General features: G+C 56.0%; 1 protein-coding gene across 2 annotated transcripts; it reads right to left on the reverse strand.

Moving 5' to 3' along the window:
• Window positions 1-20,321, reverse strand: IPO13 (importin 13). 2 transcript variants are annotated; one of them, XM_002715158.6, is made up of 20 exons: window positions 19,340-20,321; window positions 16,884-17,620; window positions 10,783-10,923; window positions 10,533-10,674; window positions 10,258-10,424; window positions 9,943-10,063; window positions 9,709-9,856; window positions 9,080-9,261; window positions 8,962-8,988; window positions 8,724-8,858; window positions 8,410-8,553; window positions 7,064-7,144; window positions 6,407-6,544; window positions 6,146-6,242; window positions 3,342-3,394; window positions 1,133-1,199; window positions 986-1,044; window positions 755-844; window positions 256-437; window positions 1-168 (listed from the first exon to the last, which is right to left on the reverse strand). In XM_002715158.6, the coding sequence occupies exons 1-20, from the start codon at window positions 19,421-19,423 to the stop codon at window positions 72-74; spliced, it is 2,892 nt and encodes a 963-aa protein (XP_002715204.1). In that variant the 5' UTR covers window positions 19,424-20,321; the 3' UTR covers window positions 1-71. The 2 variants fall into 2 exon arrangements, 1 of the variants encoding a protein (XP_002715204.1); XR_011390741.2 differs by lacking the exon at window positions 3,342-3,394 and having other exon boundaries at window positions 19,340-20,179.
• Window positions 20,322-20,878: the final 557 nt, after the last annotated feature.

Genomic DNA, 20,878 nt, shown 5'->3' on the forward strand with positions numbered 1-20,878 from the left:
TGAGGGTCCACATTTACTCTTTGGGCATAGGGAGGGGTGAGGTGAAGAGGTGGGTGGGAAGGGGGCACCGCTCAGTAGTCAGCTGTGTAGTCTGTGCCATGCAGCCCCCGGCACAGCAGTGTGAACTCCTTCACCATCTCCTTCACTCGCCTCTTGTTCACTCGCTCGCTGAGGGAGGGAGGGAGAGGAGAGCAGGTGAGCACCGCCCACCGCCTCTTCCCCACCCACACCCAGGCCCACCCCAGCTCCGCTCACCGAAGGATCTGCTGGCTGAAGGTGTCCTTCTGTTCCGGGCTGAGGCGGGCAGAGGGAAAGCCAGGGGGCTGCAGTGCCTCCTTGATCCACATGCTCAGGAGGCTGAAGCAGTGCTTGTTCAGGGCAAACAGGATGTCGGCAAAGCAGTCCATGAGGCTGCGGGAGGCCTGGCCCCCGATGGCCTGAGGGAGAGGGGTTCTCAGCACACTGGGGCCTTGTCCCTTCCGCAGCAAGGAGGCCTAACCATGCCCCCGGGCCCTCCAGAATAGTTCCTGAGCCACACCGCACATCACAAGTGAGCGCTGCTTCTGGAGAGCCAGCTGATCCTCACAGCAGCCTTGATAACTGCCAGCCATTTAATTGAGGAAGAAACAGAGTCCAAGAGCTTAGGGACCTACAGGTTTACGATTCCCAGAAAGCCAGCTGCCCCAGCAGTAAGAGCCAACCCCTCTCCCCACCCCACCCTGCCCTGATCAAACATCCACCTGCCCCCGTTCACCTCCAGCACTGCTATGAGCAGCATACGGCCGTCCTCCTGCACCACTTTCCCCACGGATTCTACTTCCCCACACCGAGGCAGCAGCTCTGTCTGCAGAGGACAGAGAGACCCATCAGCCCCAGCTCCTTCCCGCCTCTCCCTGAGGACTGGACCTGCAAACGTCGACCGCTGAGTCCCGGGCAGGGCAGGCCACAGAGGTGGTGAGGAGTCAGGGGTCTGCTTGCAACTCACAAAGAAGCCACAGGAGGCCTTGACAGTAGGTGCCTCGGGAAACTTGAGGGCCAGCACAGCTGCAGGAGAGGAAGAGGCAGATCAGGTGGGGCCTAAGGATCCTCCGAGGGGAGCCCCAGGCCCACCTGTCCTCCCGGCCCCACTTACCACACTGGAACACAGCTTTGACATCCAATCGTTCACACAGGAACAAATCTGGCTTCCGCTTCAGAGCCTGCAGGAGGTGGAGCTGGTAAGCCCAGCCCCAGCCAGCTCCAAGGACCATCCCCCCCACTCACCTGCCACCCCAGCCCCCAACTCCACACCACAGGTAAAGGCCGCCAAAACCAGCCACCCCGCCAACTCTGGGGGACCCAGACCACCCCCAGAGTCCAGCTGGTCAAAGAGCAGCCCAAGGGATCTAGAGACAAGTATGTGTACCTGAATGCACAGGTGTGTGTGTGAGAGAGGTTGGAGATCGGGGAGCATAACGCAGAAAGTCTGGGCCCCAAGTCACTCCCTGAGCAAACACCTTCCTTCTCCCCCTCTATCAGGGCCAGACTTCCTGCAGGCTCCAGGTAGCCAGCACTGACTTCACTTTGATTCAAGAGGCAGCTAAGGCCCCTGGGTGTGTGGACAGGGCAGCAGGAAGGAGAAGTGGCAGCTGGACATGGAGATCTCGGCCCGACAGCCCTCCTCCTGTATTCTGCCTGCAGTCCTCAGGCACCCTCCAGCTCCTCTCAGGGAGAGGAAAAGCCGGACAGGAGCCCTGGAGCCCCGGCCCCACCTTTCCCCCAGGACATCCTGTGTCCAGGCTCCTCTCAGCCATACCCACCCCAGGAGCCAGGGCTACCACAGAGTGGAGGGTGTGGAGCGAACGGGGTGAAGGGGCAGGTGGCCTGGCCCAAGTGGTACCAGGACATGAGTGGCACATCCTCAGGTCACAGGAGATGCTCCGCACAGCTGCAGCAGCAGTCCTCGAACCCTGCTGCTCCCCAGCAACAGCCCAGCGCACACCCTCCAGCCCCTCGTATACCTTCTACCCTCCATGTTTACTCAGGTGCCAATACCCCGACATGCACCCCACCTGAAAGGCACCTCTAACACACACTTTCCCATGTTGACCACACACACTCGCCATGCACCCTAGCATCCTACATCCCCAAACTGTGTCAATACACCCACACCTTCAACCTACCCACAGTCCTCCAGTACATGGACACCCTTCCAACACACCCATCCAGAAATGCACACTCAAGGCACACCCTTGCAGCTGCCACACACACACACATACACACACACACACATCCATCCAGGCCTCATTCCTCATGCCTCCTGCCCCTCCCAACTAGACTCTAGGTTCGAGAGACCAAGGACCGTGCCTGCTTTAGCTCACCCTTACACCCTCAGCAGCACCTGGCCTAGTGCCAAGCATGGATGACACATTCAGAATATCTATGGAATGATTAAGCAAAGAAGCACTCCATTTACCCCAACTCACAGGGCCCCTCACCCCACCCCACAACCCACTGGGACTCCCTAACACACAGAACCCCACCACACTAACTCCACACACCCAGGAGCCCAACACATTTGTACTCTAGACATACCAATGCCACCACACACTCCTCATCCTCCCCCACAGCCCCACACACCCACACGTGTCAGCGAACACACTTAACACACTTACCCCAACACCCTACGCAACACGCACAGACTCACAGCAGCACCAGCTGATTTCTGCTCCTTTCCCAAACCAAACTCAAAACATACAAGAGGGTGCAACATGCTTAAACACATACCAATCGCAAACACATCCTAGCGTGGGCTCGCTGTAGAGTCTGCGCCCCTCCGCTCCACCCGGCTGCAGCACAACCTCCCCATGGCCCGACCCTGGGCTCTGCCTTGCACACTCATTGTCAGCCCCTCCTCTTGGAGCTGCTCCCAGCCTACTTCTCAGGAGCAGGCTGAGGGCACTGAGGCAGGCAGTTCCCGGCAGGAGCACGGGGACAGTGAACCCCAGGCCCTTCGACTCCAGCCCTACCCTGAGCTTCTTGGGCAAGTCAGCCACTCAGGAGCTGCTGGGCACAGTTAGCGCCCCCGTCCTTCCCCAGTGCCCCAGGCCAGCCCAGCTCCCTCCCTTCGGATCAGCCTCTCCCTGGTCTTTGTGGGAGACTCTGCTAGTTGAGGCAAAGGGGCTCTAAAGGAGGATGCTGGGTTGTCAACTTCCACGGAAACAGATGAAGAAACTCTATTCAACTGAACAGAAAAAAAAAACTTGTCAACAGAAAGCTAAAAATAGGCTTAAATTGAATTTCAACATAAGAGAAAGAGAAAGAGAGAGAACAGAACGTGAATGAATAAAACTAAAACACACCTGTGCCAGGAGTTGCATAAATGAATCAACAATATCAGGATGATCCCTGGGCCCTAAAATATAATAAAGATGGAACTTAAGAAAAAATTATACAAACAGCAACTCAACCTCATATAGTTATGTGGGACTGAGAGCCTGCAGGGAGACAGCGCGGGGCACATGAGCAGCAGGAAGCAAGATAAAGAAACAGAACATACAAAAACCATGAACTGGGAGAAGCCCAACAGAAAGAGACGGCAAAGTGAAGGACGGGCCTGCCCAGCTCCCCCAGGGTCCTGCCGCCTATTCCCCACCTACTCCTCAGGCTGGTCCCCCCGTGAGCCCGTGGTGCTCGAGCAATTCCGGACTCCATGTCGCTGAAGAAACACTTGCGGAGGCCTTGGACAGGCTGAGGTAGCCCTGCACTGCTCCCTAGCACGCAGCTCCCCAGCGCAGCCACTGAAGAGGAGGGCAGGGCTGATGGGCACAGTCCCTGGTACCTCCTTTTGAGGCTTGGCTAAGGGCCCTAGGATGACCAGGGCATCAGGGTTAGAGTAAACGTTCCTCTCACTTTAACGGGTTTACGGTTCTTGATCTAGTCAAGGAAAATAATCCATTGGGTCCATTTAAACCAGAGGACCTCTGCCTGGATACAGCAGTGCCCAGTGTGCTGTGGGCGTGGCTGGGGAAGTCACTGGCAGGCCCAGGGGAGAAAACAGCATCGTAAGGCCAAAAACAAGAGCCCCATCTAAGCAAAGCCCCTCCACAGACATGGACTCAGCAGAGAGCCAAGCTCAGGGCTGAGGACCAGCTCCCATCATCTGAGCATGCCAGGAGAGAGGGAAACCAGCCAATGTGTCACCCCATGGTACAGTGGGAAGGGTGCCTAGGACTGGGCTAGCACACAGATGCAGGAGCCATCCTATCCTGTCCGCCACCAAGCCCAACAAATGTGACGTTGGACGCTTCTGCCTCCAGTTCCGACGACTCCTGTGGCAAGAACAAGGTTTGCACCTGGAGCTGTCGCCCGGTTTTCCCACCCACGAGAGGATGCAAGGCAAAAATACCTGCCTGAGATACCACTAAGTAGCTGTGTGGTCCTGGGCAAGCCTCATATGCTCCATTTAGTAGTAGTTAGCAATCTCTTCCCTGGTTCCTTCTCCGAGCTACATGGAGTCGCCAATAATTCATACCGGAACCGAGTTACCTAAGTGCTGGGAAGTGAGGCTCGATGTGCCAGCCTCTACCCCCGACCCTGGGTCCTGCGGCAGATCAGCAGGTTCAGTGTTCAGCAGCGCCCCTGGCAGAGGTGGGCCAGATGGTCAGGGAGGAGGGCTCCTAGCACACGGAGCCTCACTCTCCTTTATCTAATGGTGTCTGGGGCCCGCTCTTCTCTGCAGAGGGGAGATTCAACGCTGCCTTTGAGGGGCTTAGGCTAGGCACAGAGACAGGCATGAAGGCCAACTGCTGTGTGTGTTCAGCGCTGCACTAGCAGTGTGAATGTGATGCGGTCTTCCTCACATCCAAGGTGTGAAGGAGTGAGCTCTCCCCTAGAGAAGCAAGGCACCAAGCGAACGGGACATGGGGCATTGGCAGGAGAGGAATTGGAGGTATGCCAGAGTGTGGTGGGTGGGAATGAGACAATAACTTGAGGGCAATGGGGAGCAATGACAGTGTCTTAAGCCAGGGAGGAAAAAAAGGCTTGTGTGTTATACACAACTTTACAGCTGCCGTGTGCAGAATGGGTGGGAGAGAAGGGCGGATGTCAGGCAGGATACTGAGGCAATCTGGGCAGTGGCCATGGAGGGCAGGGAGAGGTGGGCTGACTGAGGGACAGTCAGGGGGCATCACTGAGACTTGTCCCAGAGTGGCATGAGGAGTGGGGAGATGCACTTGAGGGCAAACACACCAGGCTGCCAGCTCAGGCTTCTCCCCAGATAGGATCCACCTGTGGCCCTGAGAAACCGGCCAGGATCATGGGTCCAGGTATGAGGAGAATACGAGCACACAGCACTCCAGGCTGGCTGAGGTTTCTGGGGGCCTCAGACCTGGGATAACAAAGCCCGGTAAGTCTTAGGAGGTGGTGGAGCAGCACTGTTTCGCTTCCAAGTCAGAAGCCCAAGTTAGACAGCAGGGGAGCCTAGAGTCCCTTCTCCCAGCTCTCAGGCAGACAGCCACAGTGACTAGGGAATGGGACCTCAACCAAAGTTAACTGACTTCTGGGATCACAACAAAACATTGGCCCAGAGAGGACTAAGCCTCGATGCAGGGAAAGGAAACAACATTCTGAATGCTTCATATGTTGGAACCCCCAAGCCAGGGACCCAGAAGGTACCATTTGAATACCTATAACAATCACATAAAGTATGTGACAGCTCCACTTCATAGATATGGAAATAAAGATCCGGCAAAGGTTAAGTGACTTGCCCAAGGTCACACAACTAGTTGGTGGTGATGAGCTTAGAATCTAGCTCTAGCTGACTTCAAAGCCCATGCTCTTTTCACTCTTCATTATTCCCTAGAGGAAAGGAGCCAGCCTAGTGCCCAAGTCCCTCAGAGCATCACCCCTACGTCTCCCACATGTCCAGCCTGGCCCTGAGCCCAGCAGGCTATTAGAAGACATCATTCACCCTCTTGTCCACTTCGACCCAGAGTGTCAACTCCTTATAAGGTGACAGCTGTGCTGTGTGTGATCCCAAGTTTCCCATCAAGTCCCATGTGCGACTCAGGGAACAGAGAACAGAGTGGGCAGCTTTGGCTCCCCAAATGGGGAAGCAGAGGCAGTGGCAGTGGCGGCAGCAGCAGAGACCCTCGTCAGGACCTACCTTGCTGGAAGAGAGTGAGTGTGACGGAGGTGACGAGCAGGAAGAGGGCCTCGATTGGGGGAAAGTGGGCAGGCTCATGAGCAAAGATGTGGACCAGCTACAACAGAGCAGGGAACACTGGTCAGCTGAGGCTCAGGCTCAACGGGACAGGTCCATATCCCTGGAATGCAGGTGTCAATCCCAGACCCCCACCCCCTCCAGGGTTAGATCTCTGACTTGGATGAAATCCAGAACACTGGCTGCCCCACCCAGGAAGCCCACCTGTCGAGTGAGGTCAAGAGCAGAGGCCTGGGGGATGGTGCTATACATCCGACCCAGCATCTCACACAGCTGTGGCACCATGGGAGCAAAGTCATCCAGCAGCGTCTTAACAGACTTCTCAAAGATAGCACACACCGCCTTGGGAAGAAAGGTCACCATCAGCCAAAGGTCAGGAGGTCTCAATCCACTGGAACATGATGGAAGTCCTGCACGGAGGAGGCCTAAGACAGAAGCCCTTATCTAGAAGCTTTGCCTAGCCCTGCAACTGATGGAAGGTGAGTAAGTCACACCCTCACCCTGTAGAGCAGGGGCAAAAAGGCCTTTCACACAGGGCTGTGACCGTCACTTACATCTTGCTGCTTACATATCCACTACTTCCTCTCATAGGGCAGTGACAGCAATAAAAGACAGGTCTCTGATGCTGAAACAGTGGCCTGGCTGTCACTCGGCCCTAATGTTACAGTCCCTTCGCAGAGCACTTGTGACACTGGGGAGTCCTCAAAGTCTTCCCAAAAGACTCCTTGTGTCTGCTGGGCAAAATTCAGCTTCTCTGTTTCCTCCAGGCCATCGCAAGCTGAAGTGAGGTGGCGACACCTTACTCGTGTTCCGCATCTCTGAGCAGTCACATGGGAGCTGAAAGCGAGGCCGAGGGCTTACCTCCACCACCTGGGCATCGTTCAACCACTTGCTCAGAACCTTCTGGATAAGCTGGAAGACCTGCTGCAGCACCACCACCACCTGAAGACACAGAGAGAAGTGAGGTGCCCCCGCCAGCCCTGACACCCACCTGAGCACTTGGTAATGGGGAGCAGACAAGGAGCTCAAACCCATTACCCTGACTACACAGTGAGCACTCAGTGCATGGACCGCCGGGGGAATGAAATGAATGAATGCAGGAGGAGAATGTCTGGAATTCCAGGGTTCATCTCAGAGGAAGCCTCAAACGGCGAAACGGGGTTCTTGTGAGTGCTCCCTAAGATTACGATGCCTTCCTCTTTCAGCTGTTCAAACGATCACACCCTATCCACTTCTGCCTCAGTAAAGCCCAGGCCATGGGCTGGCTCCTCATGGAGGGAGACGCTGCCTCATCCACACAGGTTGGGGCAGGGATACACAGATGTGGGCAGCTTATGAGGAGCAGGGAGCAGACGGAGCTCCTGGAGATGAGGGAAGGCAGGGTGACGACACTTGCAGAAGGGGCTCTGTAGGATGATGGTGGCCCAGGCTTGGTCTGGAGCCAAAGTGTACCTGAAATCAGGGTGGGGAGTTGAACGCAGAGGCCAGGGTGCCTGCAGCTTCCTTTTCTCTAGGAAAAACCCTGGAGAGGGTTCTGGAACAATGACCAAAGCAGTCCCTCATATTCCTACAGAACTTTAAAGTCTGCAGACTATTGTTACTTGAGACCAATCTGCTATCCAATACAGTTCTATGAGATGAGCAAGCCAGTACCCCAAAGTTCATAGTCTTGAAAGGGAAGCTGAGGCTTGCCCCAGATCAAACAGCTTGTAAGTGGTCACCCCAACCCCCTGTGCCTAAGCTTGTGTCACCACTCTGTGACAATCTTTGCAGGTATTTCCTGTAGTGAAACCCACCCGAAGGCAACAAATATACAGGGAGCTCATGCGCATTCTCAATGCCTGCAGGGGACAGTGGATGCTTACGTAGAAGCTCCTAAGAGTAGAAGATTGGACAGAGGCCCAAAATAACATCACTTAAGGGTTGAAGGATAATGTTGGTGTCTCTTACGGATCAGAAGGACCTCAGTGACATCACCCCAGTTGGGCCAGGGACAAGGACATCACCCACAGGGTTGAGAAAGACAATGACACTTCTACCTACAGAGCAGGGAGCAGTAAGGTCATCCACAGGTCAGAAGACCAAGTGCATCAGCCCCTGAGGCCTGGGGAGCAATGACAACACCACCCACAGAGGTGGGGAGTGACAAGGACATCCTCACAGGTGTGTGGGTGGGTGGGGGCAACAGCAACGACAATGTCACCCACGGGGTTGGGTCCCTGTGGCACTGGCAGCTTCCGGAGCTCAGAGCCTTCGTGATCATCCTCGTGATGACTGACATCCAGCGTGGTGAAGAGGTTGGAGAGGAGACCCAAGATGTGGACAATGGCCAGCTTGTTGGAAGGATTGGGCTAGGGGGAGAAGCAAAAACCAGGCTTCAGATCTCCCAGCCTCATCCTGGTCCCCAAACTGCTCAGCTCTGACCTGAGTAGTAGCTCGAATCCCAGCCCTCCGCAGCCACAGTCCACACAAAGGGAGGCCTCGCAGCTCAGCACTGTCCCTGGGCCCCAAGCTCACTCACCATCTCCTCTGCCAGCTTCTCCAGCTGCTGGATATACGGTGAGATAAGCGAGTGCAGGTTCTTAAGGATCTCCTCCACCTGCAGGGCCGACAGCAGGAAGCCCAGGGCCTGCATCAGCCACATGCATTGGCTCGTCTGTGGGGCACAAAAGGGATGGTCAGTCTGACCACGTCCTGCTGGGGGGGGTGGATAAGACGAGGACTAGGGGAAGGCAGGTGACAGGATTTGTGAGCCGCACCTTGTGGATCTGTTTCATCAGCACATCCTGGGTGGGGGGAAAAGAAGGAATGTGGTTCAGCACAGAGCAGAGGACGCCCGACACCCGGCTCCACCGCTCCACCGAGGGCCCCACATACCTGGGAGACGGCCACAATGTTGGCAGCATAGGGAGGCAGGTCATACTTGCACTCTCGGCAGATCTTCTTGAGGGTGGACACAGAAGAGACGGAGAGCTCAGGGTTGCCTAGGGCATGCAGTACAAGGGGCAGGACGCTGTTGATCATGACAGGGTGGTCGGCCAGCCACTCAGACAGAGCTCCTGGAGAAAGCAAGAGGGAAACTGTCAGGCAGGCCAGGGTGGCTTTGGACCATGCTCCCGAGCAGGCAGAGCTCCTGGCAGGCTCAAGTCGCAGTCCCGGCACTAAGCACTGCTCTCTCAGAGGTCTGGGCAGACAGTATGCAAGTGCAAGCTCAAACACAAGCCTTGCAGCTGAGCAGCAGAAAGGGGTTACTCTACAGAGGCCAAGGGCAGCTGTCCTACTGACCGTGAACTAGCCTCACTGGCTCAGCACACCACAGGAAGGACCCCTGGACTTGCCAGAACAGTCAGCTGGCTGCAACACGGACTAGGGGAGGTGGGAGGCGTGGGGGTTGGGAAGGAATGCGGGCGTGTGTCTCTTCCATCTTGGATAGGACCCAGCAGGCTGGGCTGGGGATGGCTGCTGTGGCTCTGGGAACTTGGCCGTGGGTGTGTGCCAGATCTCACCAATGGTGAACATGACGGTATCTGCCAGCTGCACATTGCTGATGCTGATCCGTGGGATGAGGCCAATGAGCCCGGGCACCACATCAGAATAGTTGACATCAATGGTCTCCGCGATGGATTGGAAGCCATAGAGCAGGGCTTCTGTGTGCTGCGGAAAGAGGGTACCACAGGCTTGGCTGAGGGGCAGGGTGCAACAGGTCAGGCAGGACTGAGGGAATCAGGCTTGGGAGGTACCTGCCAGGAGTAGGGCTCCTCTGAGCTGGTGAGCAAACGGCCTAGCTTGTCATAGAGGTTGCTGAGCAGCTCGGCCCCCAGCATCTCATAGACGTACATGAGCGTGTCTGAAATGTCCACCCTGGGAAGCAGAGCAAGGCCTTTTATACTGCCTGGGTCCTGCTCCTGAGCCCAGGACCCTCCCAGCCCAGCAAACACGCCCAGAGAACAGAGAAAAGAGCCCCAGAATTCAGTAACCTGGCCTCGGACCATTCCCTCACTGCCTGCGGCAGTTCGGAACTCCATTTGGAGCTAGGGTTGGCCTGCTGCCATCACCTGTAAATTCGGAACTGCTCCTTCTCATCTGAGGACCAGAATCCATACTCCTCGTCAGAAGGGAACTGGGCCTTGTGCAGAAGCACATCCACCAGCTGGAAGTAGACGGGCCGGTACACCTGCTGGTACACAGCTTGCTTCTCTGCCTCAAAGGACAGGATGTCATCCTGAGAGGGCCAGGGGAGAGAGTCAGCCACCTCACCAGCAGCCACAGAAGCCCCCGCTCCACCTTCCTCCACCTCGGGCCAGCCCCACCAGCAGTCATCCGGACACACCTGCAGTGTGTACCAGAAGGTGAGGGTCAGGGAGCTGGTGGTCTCATTGACAGGATAGTGGCCAGGGATGCCCGTGCAGAACATGATCATGTTGACAAGTGCCAGGAAGCTCTGCCAGTGCTCTACTTGGTCCAATAAAGCCCTGGGGAGGAGACAAAGAAAAGTCATCCCCCTCTCCCGGGGGGGGGGTTCCATGACCCCACCTCTCAGAGGGCTCTCCTTTCCCACCCCGAGCTGCCCTACTGCCTACCGGGAGTGGTTCTCGCCAAGGGCCACAGCGATGCGACAGATGCCATGGGAGGTCTCCATGTCCCCATTCTGCACTGCCTGTCGCAGTTGTTCCTGAAGTCCCAGCACCAGTGGGATGAGCTTCAGGAGTGTGTTCACGTACCTAGAGGCATGACGTGGGGAGACCCATCAGAGCCGTCTGCCCACCCCACCCAGCTCTGAGAGAAAGGCACAACCTCCCTGTATTCCATCAAAGCCCCTTTCTGATATCAAATCCTAAGCTAAAGAGAGATCAGAGCTCTGAGATCTAGTAGCTCTGATGCTAATAATGTTGGGAAGAACCTTCTAGAACTCTGGGAGGAAATACAAAGGGGCTGCTTGAACTGTGTCCTCCAATTGGAACGAGTTGGTGGTGGAATGGGTGAAGACTTTCGGGGGGGTTGCGATGAGGTGATGCAGTCTGCATGTGGGAGTGACATGAATTTTGGGAAGCTAGAGGACTATCATGGGGAGAATTGTGTCCCTCCTGAAAAAGATACACTGAAATCCTAACCCTTTTCTTACCTCAAAATGCAATCTGATTTGGAAAAAGGGTCATACTGGAGTGGAGTAGCCCCTAATCCAATCCAGCCAGTCCTTCTAAGAAGACATCCATATGAAAACAGGGGCACACAGGGAGGATGCCATGTGAGGACAAATGCAGAGATTGGAGTTAGGCATCACCAAACCAAGGAATGCCAAAGATTGCCAGCAAATCACCAGAAACTAGGAAGAGGCAAGGAAGGATTCAGAGGGGACATGGACCTGCTCACACCTTGATTCCAGACTTCTCGCTTGCACAATTGTGAGACGATACATTTCTGTTGTTTAGAGTCACCCAGTGTGTGGTACTATTACAGCAGCCCAAGAAATAAATACAGTCAGTGATGGAGAGAAAAAGGGTGGGAGAAACGGGGGTCATCCCAGGCTCAGGTTAATGACTTTAGCAGGGAGGCCAGAGTCATGGTATAGCAGGTAAAGCTGCTGCCTGCAATGCCAGCATCCCACATGGGTGCCAGTTCATGTGCCAGCTGCTCCACCTCCTATCTAGCACCCTGCTTATAGCCTGGGAAAAGCAGGAGAAGATGACCCAAGTACTTGGGCCCCTGCTACCCATGTGGGAGACCCGAAAGAAGCTCCTGGCTCTTGGCTTCAGGTTGGCCCAGCCCTGGCCTTTGGAGTCATCTGGAAAGAGAACCAGCGAATGGAAGATCTCTGTCTCTCCCTCTCTCTGTGTAACTGATTTCAAATAAAGAAATAAAGAAACCTTGAAGAAAAAAAAAAACTTTAGCAGGTGGCAACAGCTCATGTATGAATCCCCACCATCCACTCCACCCTGTACCACCAGCATGCAGCTCCCATGCAGTCTGAGGGGCAGCAGGAAAACAGAGCAGTAGTTGATGAATTCTGAGACAAAAGAGGCAAAATGGAGAGGACTTGATGACCGGCTGGATATAAGGATGGGGACGGGTCAAGGACAACTCTCCACCTAGACAGGTGGTGTGGGGCTACTTAGCTCTGGAGGAGTGGGTCGAGGGGAGTCATACACCGTTCATGGGAGGCAGAAAGTTCAATGTCAGGTTTGCTGACTCAGAGGCACTTAGTGGGCTATCTAGGTGGGACTATATAGAAAGAACTAGAAATAAAACTCTGAAGCCCAGTGAAGTTAGAGCATGAGACACGGATTTGAGTGTCATTAGCTAATAGTTGGTAACTGAAGCTATGGGAGTCTTTGCAAATTGCCCAGGGAGGGAGTGCTGCAGGAGAGAAAAGCAAAGGGCTCAGGTGAGAGCCCTAAGAGGAGGAGACGCAGCCCAGGGTACAAAAGAGATGGAGAGAAGACGTCACAATGCTGCCTCCCTCCCCAGCAGCCCGCTCCGGAGATCAGACTAAGCAGTGGAAGTGGAGATATTTGGGACCCTCCTGCTGTTAATCAGTGTTAATCAGCCTGCAGAGGGAGGGGGCACCGAGGAGCAAGGAATTCCAGCCAGACTTGTCCCAGGCAGATGACCAGGCAGTAGCCTCGTAACCTTAGTGGGAGGATGAGAAGAACAAAGGGAGGCAAGTGGCCAAGAGATGTTAGCCTCCTCCACATGCCCATTCTGGGAGGGACAGTCACCCATACTAGGAGATCCCTAGCCCAGAGACGGCCCCAGAAGGTGCCGCCTGGAGACAGCTGGGATAGTTTCAGTCCCATGACCCTGACACAGGCTGCACGGCCAGACAATGGGCACCTTCAGGCCAGACCCTGGCACAGAGCACGGGTAGGGGCAGGGCCAAGGCTATGGCCTGCAAGCTGCCCAGCAGTTGAAGTGGAAACAGGAGGTGGTGCCCTACCCCCATGGCATCCCACTGTACTCCAAGACTCCCTCTACCTCCCAAAGTTCATGCAGGCAGTAGGTACTCAGTGAAGATTCTTCGTTTGTCTCACCTGAGCCTGGTAACAGGTTAAATCAAGGACAGCATAGCCCAGAGGGCTCAGAGTATTACTCAAGGTCAAACAGCAACTTCCAGGCTCCAGGTTGAGATGACCCCCTCAGCTGTTACAAGTCTACTTCTCTTTCAGGGGCCACCAGAGTTCTCCCCAAAGGATCTATGCAAATCAGCCTATATCTCTGATCCTATCAGTCTGACTAATTCCCCTTCTCTCCGCCCCCAGGTCCCAGTAAAAAGCTTTTCCAGGATTAAAAACATTTAACTGTGTGTGTGTGTGTGTCTGTGTTTCCAAAGGAGACAGCCAGGAAGCAGCAGCAGTTGTGCAAAAGCAGAATAAGGGTGACCTGGGTACAAGTTCAGCCAAGGGGCGGGCTGATGTCAGGACACCTGGGGAAGGCGGTGCCTGGATGATCCAGGAATGAAAAACACCGAAGGTGATTTCTAAGTCAAAGCTATGAAACTAGACTGGACAGAGCAAGGCCCAAGCTCACCCACGGGTTGGGGTCGGGGCGGGGGCGCGGGGAGACTCTTTCATAGATTTCCCACCACCTGGGCAGCTATGCAACCAGGGAACAAACCTGAGGACCCAGAGGTTTTTAGGTTTGGGGGAGGGAGACAGGGAGGCGACTTTAGGACCATGGCTGAGACTGAGTTCAAGAGGCCCGGCTCCAATTGGTCAGCTCCAGCGGCAGGGCTGTTGGGACTCCTTGGCTGCCGCTCACACTGAGCTTAGCCCAGACCTGCAATTAGAGCTCCGGGAGCAGAGCTGAGAAAATGGGGAGAGTTGCTAAGCAACCAAGGGGCTGCAGCCAATGGGCGCCTAGGAGGCTGTGGGTTCCCTCCTGGCTCCTTGCTCACTCATTCGTTCAGAGGAGAAGGAGCATCAATTACCTGGCAAAGCCCCTGAGACTGGCTGGGCAGGTAAACTTGGTTGTATCCAAGGACATCCCACATCATCCATGCGCTTGCCCTAAGTTTCCCTGAGCCACCACACGTCTGAGCCCACTCAGCGCTTGAGCTTCAGGCTGCCAGGAGAGGCCTTGACCTGGGACTTGGCATCCACCTTAAGCTAGAAAACCTGGGAAGCCGGGGGGTAGGAATACTGTCCGCCACCACAATCACAATACCAAATACCAGCAGCTGCCACTTACGAAGTATACAGCGGGCAGGCTAAACCCAAGTCTTACACCAAATATCCTTGTTTTTGTTAAAACCAACCCCAATGTTCTAACCTGAAGTTTTACAAGGCAGCAGCTGTGCACGTTATCTCTGTGTGTGTATCACACACATATACATTTGTATGTGGGTATATACGCACGTACAAGGAAACTAATCCCCTGTCAGCTTTAGCCACATATCAGTTAGGTCCACTGTCCATTGCATGATTCATCTACTCCTGATAACCCATTCTAAAAGTTTCTCTTTTTTTTTTTTTTTTTAAAGTTACCATTAAACCGATCGCTTACAATACGAAGGTAGAACACACACACACACACACAGAGTCCCACACAACCTTCAGCTTACAACATGTCACACGTGAGTGGACCATCTGGGACTCAAACTCAGAGCTGACCATGCCGAGGCGTGGGCCATTCATTAACCACTCCTCCTTTCGGTCCCTTTCAGTGATTTTTGCCTGCAACTCTGCCGAAGTTTCCCTAGGTCCTACCTCTGAAACATCAGTGTCAGGCCTCCAGTCTTGCCCTTTCCAGTTCAACTCATACCAACAAATCACAGCAGGCCATTTTCTCTGCTTAAAACCCTTTAAGATCTTTCATATCACCCTCAGGATGAAGACCAAAGTTTTAAGCTTGGCCAACAAAGTACAGTATGATTTGGGTCTGGACCTCCTGCAACTCTGGCCCTTAATGCCTGCAGCCCGGTCACACCCAGTGATTTACAAATCACCACACTCACTGGGCTCTTTAGTTTGCTTGGACTATTTGTCATTTCCATCTGGCTAACTCTCAACACAGCCTTCCAAGCAGTTTGGCTGTCACTTCCTCTGGGAAGCCTTTCACAACCCTCAGACTGGGTTAAGTGCCCACTCTGGGCACTTAGAGCCCCTTGCTTTCCGGATCAGAGAATTCAACATGCTGCCTGCACTTGCCCATCATGGTCCCTAGACTGAGTTCCTGACACGCCCAAGTTAGAGCATTCATCTCTGTGCTCCCAGCACCTCAGCCCTGGGCTTGATACGTCAGGTGCTCAGCTAATGCTTGCCCAACAAACACTGCACCACACTCACCTTCTCATAGGCCTTGAATGGACCACAGTCTGCCCACCCCAGGTCTTTGCTTCTGTTGGGTTTCCGAAGCCTGAAACAGTCCCTCTCCTTCCTCCCCCAACACCTCCCCATTTGGGTACCTTCTACTTTTCATCCTTTCAAAAAATACTGAATGCTACCATGTGCCAGGAACAACGTAACAGAATAAAATGAGAGTCCCTGTCTTCACAGAGTTGGGAGGCTGATGAGAAGATAATCATTAATTTATAATGAAATCATGTTATGGGCTAAGGGAAAACACTGAGAGCTCGGAAATAATGTAACAGAGAGGGCCAAACCTAGCCTTAAAAAGCACTGAGGGCCGGCGCCGTGGCTCAATAGGCTAATCCTCCACCTTGCGGCGCCGGCACACCGGGTTCTAGTCCCGGTCGGGGCGCCAGATTCTGTCCTGGTTGCCCCTCTTCCAGGCCAGCTCTCTGCTATGGCCAGGGAGTGCAGTGGAGGATGGCCCAGGTGCTTGGGCCCTGCACCCCATGGGAGACCAGGAAAAGCACCTGGATCCTGGCTCCTGCCATCGGATCAGCGCAGTGCGCCGGCTGCAGCGGCGGCCATTGGAGGGTGAACCAACGGCAAAGGAAGACCTTTCTCTCTCTGTCTCTCTCTCACTGTCCACTCTGCCTGTCAAAAAAAAAAAAAAAAAAAAAAAAAAAAAAAAGCACTGAGGACTTCCCTACAGAAGTCAAGTTCAGGCTGAGGCAGGGGAATGTGTCAAGTACCTGGGATGTATCAGAGGCCGGAAGGAGCACAGGACGTTCAAGGAACTGAAAACCTTGTAAGGGTGTAGGCAGCAAGGAGAGTGGTAGGAGAGGAGGCTGGCAAAGCCAAACCGCGCAGCACCTTCCCGCTTCTCATTAAGGATTCTGAATTCTATCCTAGAAGCAATGAGAAGCCACTGAAGTGCTCTGACCAAAAAGGAGAAAGTTTAAGTCTCATTTGCAAAAGATCCCTTTGGCTACGGAGGCAATGAAGGGTACAAGAGTGAACACCAGGAGGCTGGGGAGAAAGATCTGCAGTAATTTGGGGAGAGAGATGATGACAGCTTGGACTAGGGTGGTACCAGTGGAAATGGAATAGATGTGCAATATGGTTAGAAGCAGAACAGCCAGGACTTGGTGACTGGCTGGGAGAACGAGAAGAGCTAAACGCTGTGACTGAATAATTCACTGGGTTACTTGCTTAACGTTTGCCTCACTCTCTGAACCACGAGGTCAGGGGCCATGTCTTGGTTGGTTCCTTGCTGTACCTCCAGCATAAGAACCAGGCATGCAGTACGCACTCAATCTCTACTGAACACACAGGTGGGTGTGCAGCTAGCTGGCCAGGCAGGCTGCTCCTCTCTGGGCAGGCGGGGGCCAGCTCACCTCTGGGCATCAGGCTGTGAGATGGCATTGACAATGGCCTCCACGCTGCTGTCGAAGAGCTCAGAGTCCTGCAGAGCAGCGAAGGCGGCCTGAATGAGCGCCTCGCAGTCCTGCAGCGGCACCTCCAGCTGCACCCAACTGGAGAAGCACTTGAGCACCTTCTGACGCACACAGCTGGGCGAGCTGGGCTGCTGGAGCAGCTGCTCCAGCAGTGGGAAGACGGCCCCACACTCCACAGCCAGGCTGGCCCGCACCAGGCCTTTGCGGTACTGGGGCAGGCGGCTGGTCTGGAACTCCTCAGGCAGCACTGTCAGCAGCTCCAGCAGGGCCAGGCAGCGGCCCTGGCCATCCACCGGTGAGTCCTCGGCCTGAAAGAGCCGTACCATATCCGCCACAGCACATGGCCAAGCGTCAGGCATCATACTGAGAGCCAGCGAGGCCAGTGCCACGCACAGCCGAGTCAGCACAATCTTGGAGCCGCTGGCAAAGCGGGTGATCTGGGTGAAGAGCTGTGCCTTGAGGCTTTCATACTGGTCAGTGGGGATGTCACTCCAGTAGCGAGAGATCTTGATGTGCAGGGCGCTGGCGCCAAAGTACTGGATCTCAGGCACCTTGTCGGGCTGCAGTAATTGCCAGCTGAAGTGCCAGGCCTGTGGGGAGACCTGGGCCTGCATCAGCCACTTCTGAGCCAGGTTCTTGTTCTCAATGTTGGGGTCATAGTAGAGCTGGTGCAGCGCCTGCAAGACAGCACAGGACTGAGCAGCTGCTGGCCGCTGGGGATCCCGCCAGGGCCCAGAGCAGAGCGACTCGGTCCTGCAAGACCTGCAAGACGGCACCCCCTATCTGATGGGAGTGGGGGGTGGGGGCGGGGGGCTCAGCAGGAAGGCTCTTGCAAAGTTGCCTGAGGTACCACTGGCATCTTGAGTGCCTCAACCTTGCCCTGCTCTACCCTATCCTCTTAAGAGTAAAACCACTATGGGTTCCGGGACAGGGAGGCAGAGAGAGAGGAGCGGAGCTCTCTAGTGGGAGGCACCTGAGGGCAAGGCCCAGGGGGAAGGAATGGCTCCCTAAGGATGAAGCGCAGCTGAGAAGAACAGGAAACAGCCTGAGGGGCCCTGACCCTTACAGACACAGCTGCTCCAGTCAACTCCTACAGCTCCATTCATCCCCCCGGGATATCACTAGGTCACTCCAGATGCAGGCACCAGGGCCAGTGTGAAACCTGAGGAGGACTGAGACTTCTGCCAGGAGCCCTCAGGCAGAGACAGCCTAGAGGGGGAGGGGGAGAGAGCACCCTCAGAGAGCACACGCAAAGGTCCCATAAGGTCTAGTAAAGAGCCGCTTGGGCCACAGCCGCAGTCCTAGCAAATGCCTGGTCCGGAGCTCTCAACTAGCAGAACCTCCGGGGTCCCAACTCCAGTGGGAGTTCACGCAGTGGGAAAACAGTGGCGTATCTCCCTGGTAGCACACAGAACAGTGCCAATACAGCCCAGCCCCAAGGAGTGGGTGAGTGAGGCCAGGATCCTGTCCCACAAGCTGGCTCCATCCAAGTAGGCTGAACCCCATTTGTACCCCCTGACAGCCAGCTCTGGCTACTGTCCCTTGTTCGGTCCCTCAGGGATGCAGAGGCGGAAGGGAAGCCATCCTCACTGCTTGTTATGGCAAACAGGGCTCAAGAGTAACAAGTGAACCTTTGCGACCATCCCCTGCTTTCCGGCAAGGTAGCCCATGTCCCTGTTCACCCCAGGGGCCATGCATTCTTGCATTCCAGGCTTCTGGGAGCCCAATGCTGAAGACAATCAGAGAAGCAGCTCAGAAAACAGGGACTGGGCAGGGGCCAGCCAGGGAGGGCTAGGGCAGGGCGTGATGTGAACAGGTGAGTAATGGAGGGCCTTGTAAGGTTCCCAGCAGGGCCAGGCCCCTTGACACAGCACAAAACAAAGAGGGGTACGCCCCACTGCTGCCTGCCCAGGCCCAGCACCTGTGCGGTAAAGAAAAGACCCTGCACCCAAGAAAAGTGAGAACGTAACCCAGGCTGTTTGGGCTCCAGATTATCTTCTGAGCCCCTGACTCGACACAGGTGTAGGATAACTCAGCATCAGTGTGGTTTCCAGGGACCAAGCTGCAGGTCTCCTTGGTTTCTTACTGCACCGCTCATGCATTTCCCACAGAGCTGGAGAAGAGCCAGTCTGGCTGAAGTCTGAGCCACCAGCACCGAGGGGGTACATCCCCAAACCCCGTATCTGTCCACAGAGGACCCAGGTCTAAGGAAAGCCAAAAATAGCCCACGAGGGCACTGCAACACTGCTGTCCTGCTGGCCGGAGACACGCAAGCGCCAGGTGCTCCAGGGGCACCATCCCAGCAGGCACCCGGCCCAGGCCTGAGCTCCGGCCTCAGTGTCAGTCCCCAGAACTTCTGCTCTGTCACTCGAGTACCCACCCCAAAGCCCTCGTACCTTCTCCACGTTCTCCACAGTGAAGTCCAAGGCTGGTGCTGCTCCAGCCCCTGCAGCTCCCGGCTGCTCCTCCCGCCGCTCCATCTTGGCTCCCTCCCCAGCAGGGAGGTGGACCCTGATCTGTCTCCTGCCCCAGCCCCTTGGCTGCTGGCCCCCTGCTAGACCCCGGCTTGTGTGTCCAGGGAGCTGCGGGGTGACGGGGGACCCAGGGCGGGCATGGCTGCCGAGGCCTCCCCACCTCCTTCGGGGTGGGGGGCTTGCCAGGGACCCAAAAGGGGGACTCTTGGGAGGAAACCCAGGGACGGTGACCCTGAGGAGGGAGCCGTAAGTGAGGGGCACTCAGGCCGGGGTCCTAGTGGTAGGTCAAGGTTCTGTCCCCAGAATCTGTGAGGAGGGAGGCCTGTGGGGAAAACCGAGTGCCGAGCCCGTGCGGGGTCACAGGGTCGACGGCCTGTACCCACAACACCCTCGTCTGTGCGAGCCCTTTGGCGCCGTGAGGAGGTCACCGGGCTGGGGGGCACGGGGGAAAGAGAGCCCTTCGCGGGTTACAGAGGCGTCCAACGAAGCGCGAGGGTGTAGCTTCGCGAGTCAGGGGCGAAGAGTCCGTGGAGTTGGGAGGCTGTGGCAGGTCCTCTCCATTCGGCCTGGCCCGCGCTCTGCTCACCGCCCCGCTCCGGCCCCGCTACCACGGCTACTGCCGCTGCCTCCGCCCCAGTGACTGACAGATGAGCCGGCCCGGCTGGGACGGGGCGGGGACCTCAGCAAGGCGTGGGCTGCCCCGAGCGCCTGTCGCCGGCACCGCCAACTCAGGCCCCCACCCCTGTCTGTTCTGGCCCGGCACGACCCGGCACTGCCCGGCACGGCCCAGCGGAACTGCGCGGAAACTCATTCCGGGTCCTTGGCCCTGTCCTCGCGCCAGCCCGCGCGCCCCCGAGCAGGCGACGGCGTGGTACGGCGCGCCGCCCGAGGCCCCCACGGAGCCGAGGCCCCGCCGCTACGCACCCTGGGAAATGTAGTTCGTGCTGAGCCCAGCCGGAAGGCGGCACCTCGCGGAGGAGGCCGGGGGCACATGGGTTGGGGCCTGAGAAGGCGTAAGCACCCCCCAGAGAAAAGCGGGGCTACACGCCGGAGGAATATAAAAGGACGGCTCAGGAACACCCAATACCACATACCATGGACAGTACTCGAGGAATTTCCTGAGGTTTTTGGAAGCAACTTCCCCCGATGTGTGCTTTGAATAAGACTAGCTCCCGTTTAAACCCAGGAGCAGTGCTTTGCATGCCTTGGGTTCCGTTAGGTTGGGGAAGTTGAGCTTATCTTGCCCCTGGACACACAGCTGTGGTGGCAGAGCCTGGCCCGGCAGTCCCTGCCTCTCACTCCCCCAGCTGTCCTCCAGTGAACTCCTGGCAGCCACCCCCGCAGGGATGGGAGGAAAAAGCAGAAGGGCTGGGGCGGGCGCTGTAGCTTAGTAGGTTAAGCATCTGCCTGCTGTGCCGACATCCCATATGAGCACTGGTTCGAGTCCTGGCTGCTCCACTT

Source organism: Oryctolagus cuniculus, chromosome 7, assembly GCF_051225735.1.
Source record: "Oryctolagus cuniculus isolate XC-2025 breed Fujian yellow rabbit chromosome 7, ASM5122573v1, whole genome shotgun sequence".
Taxonomy (NCBI): Eukaryota; Metazoa; Chordata; class Mammalia; order Lagomorpha; family Leporidae; genus Oryctolagus; species Oryctolagus cuniculus.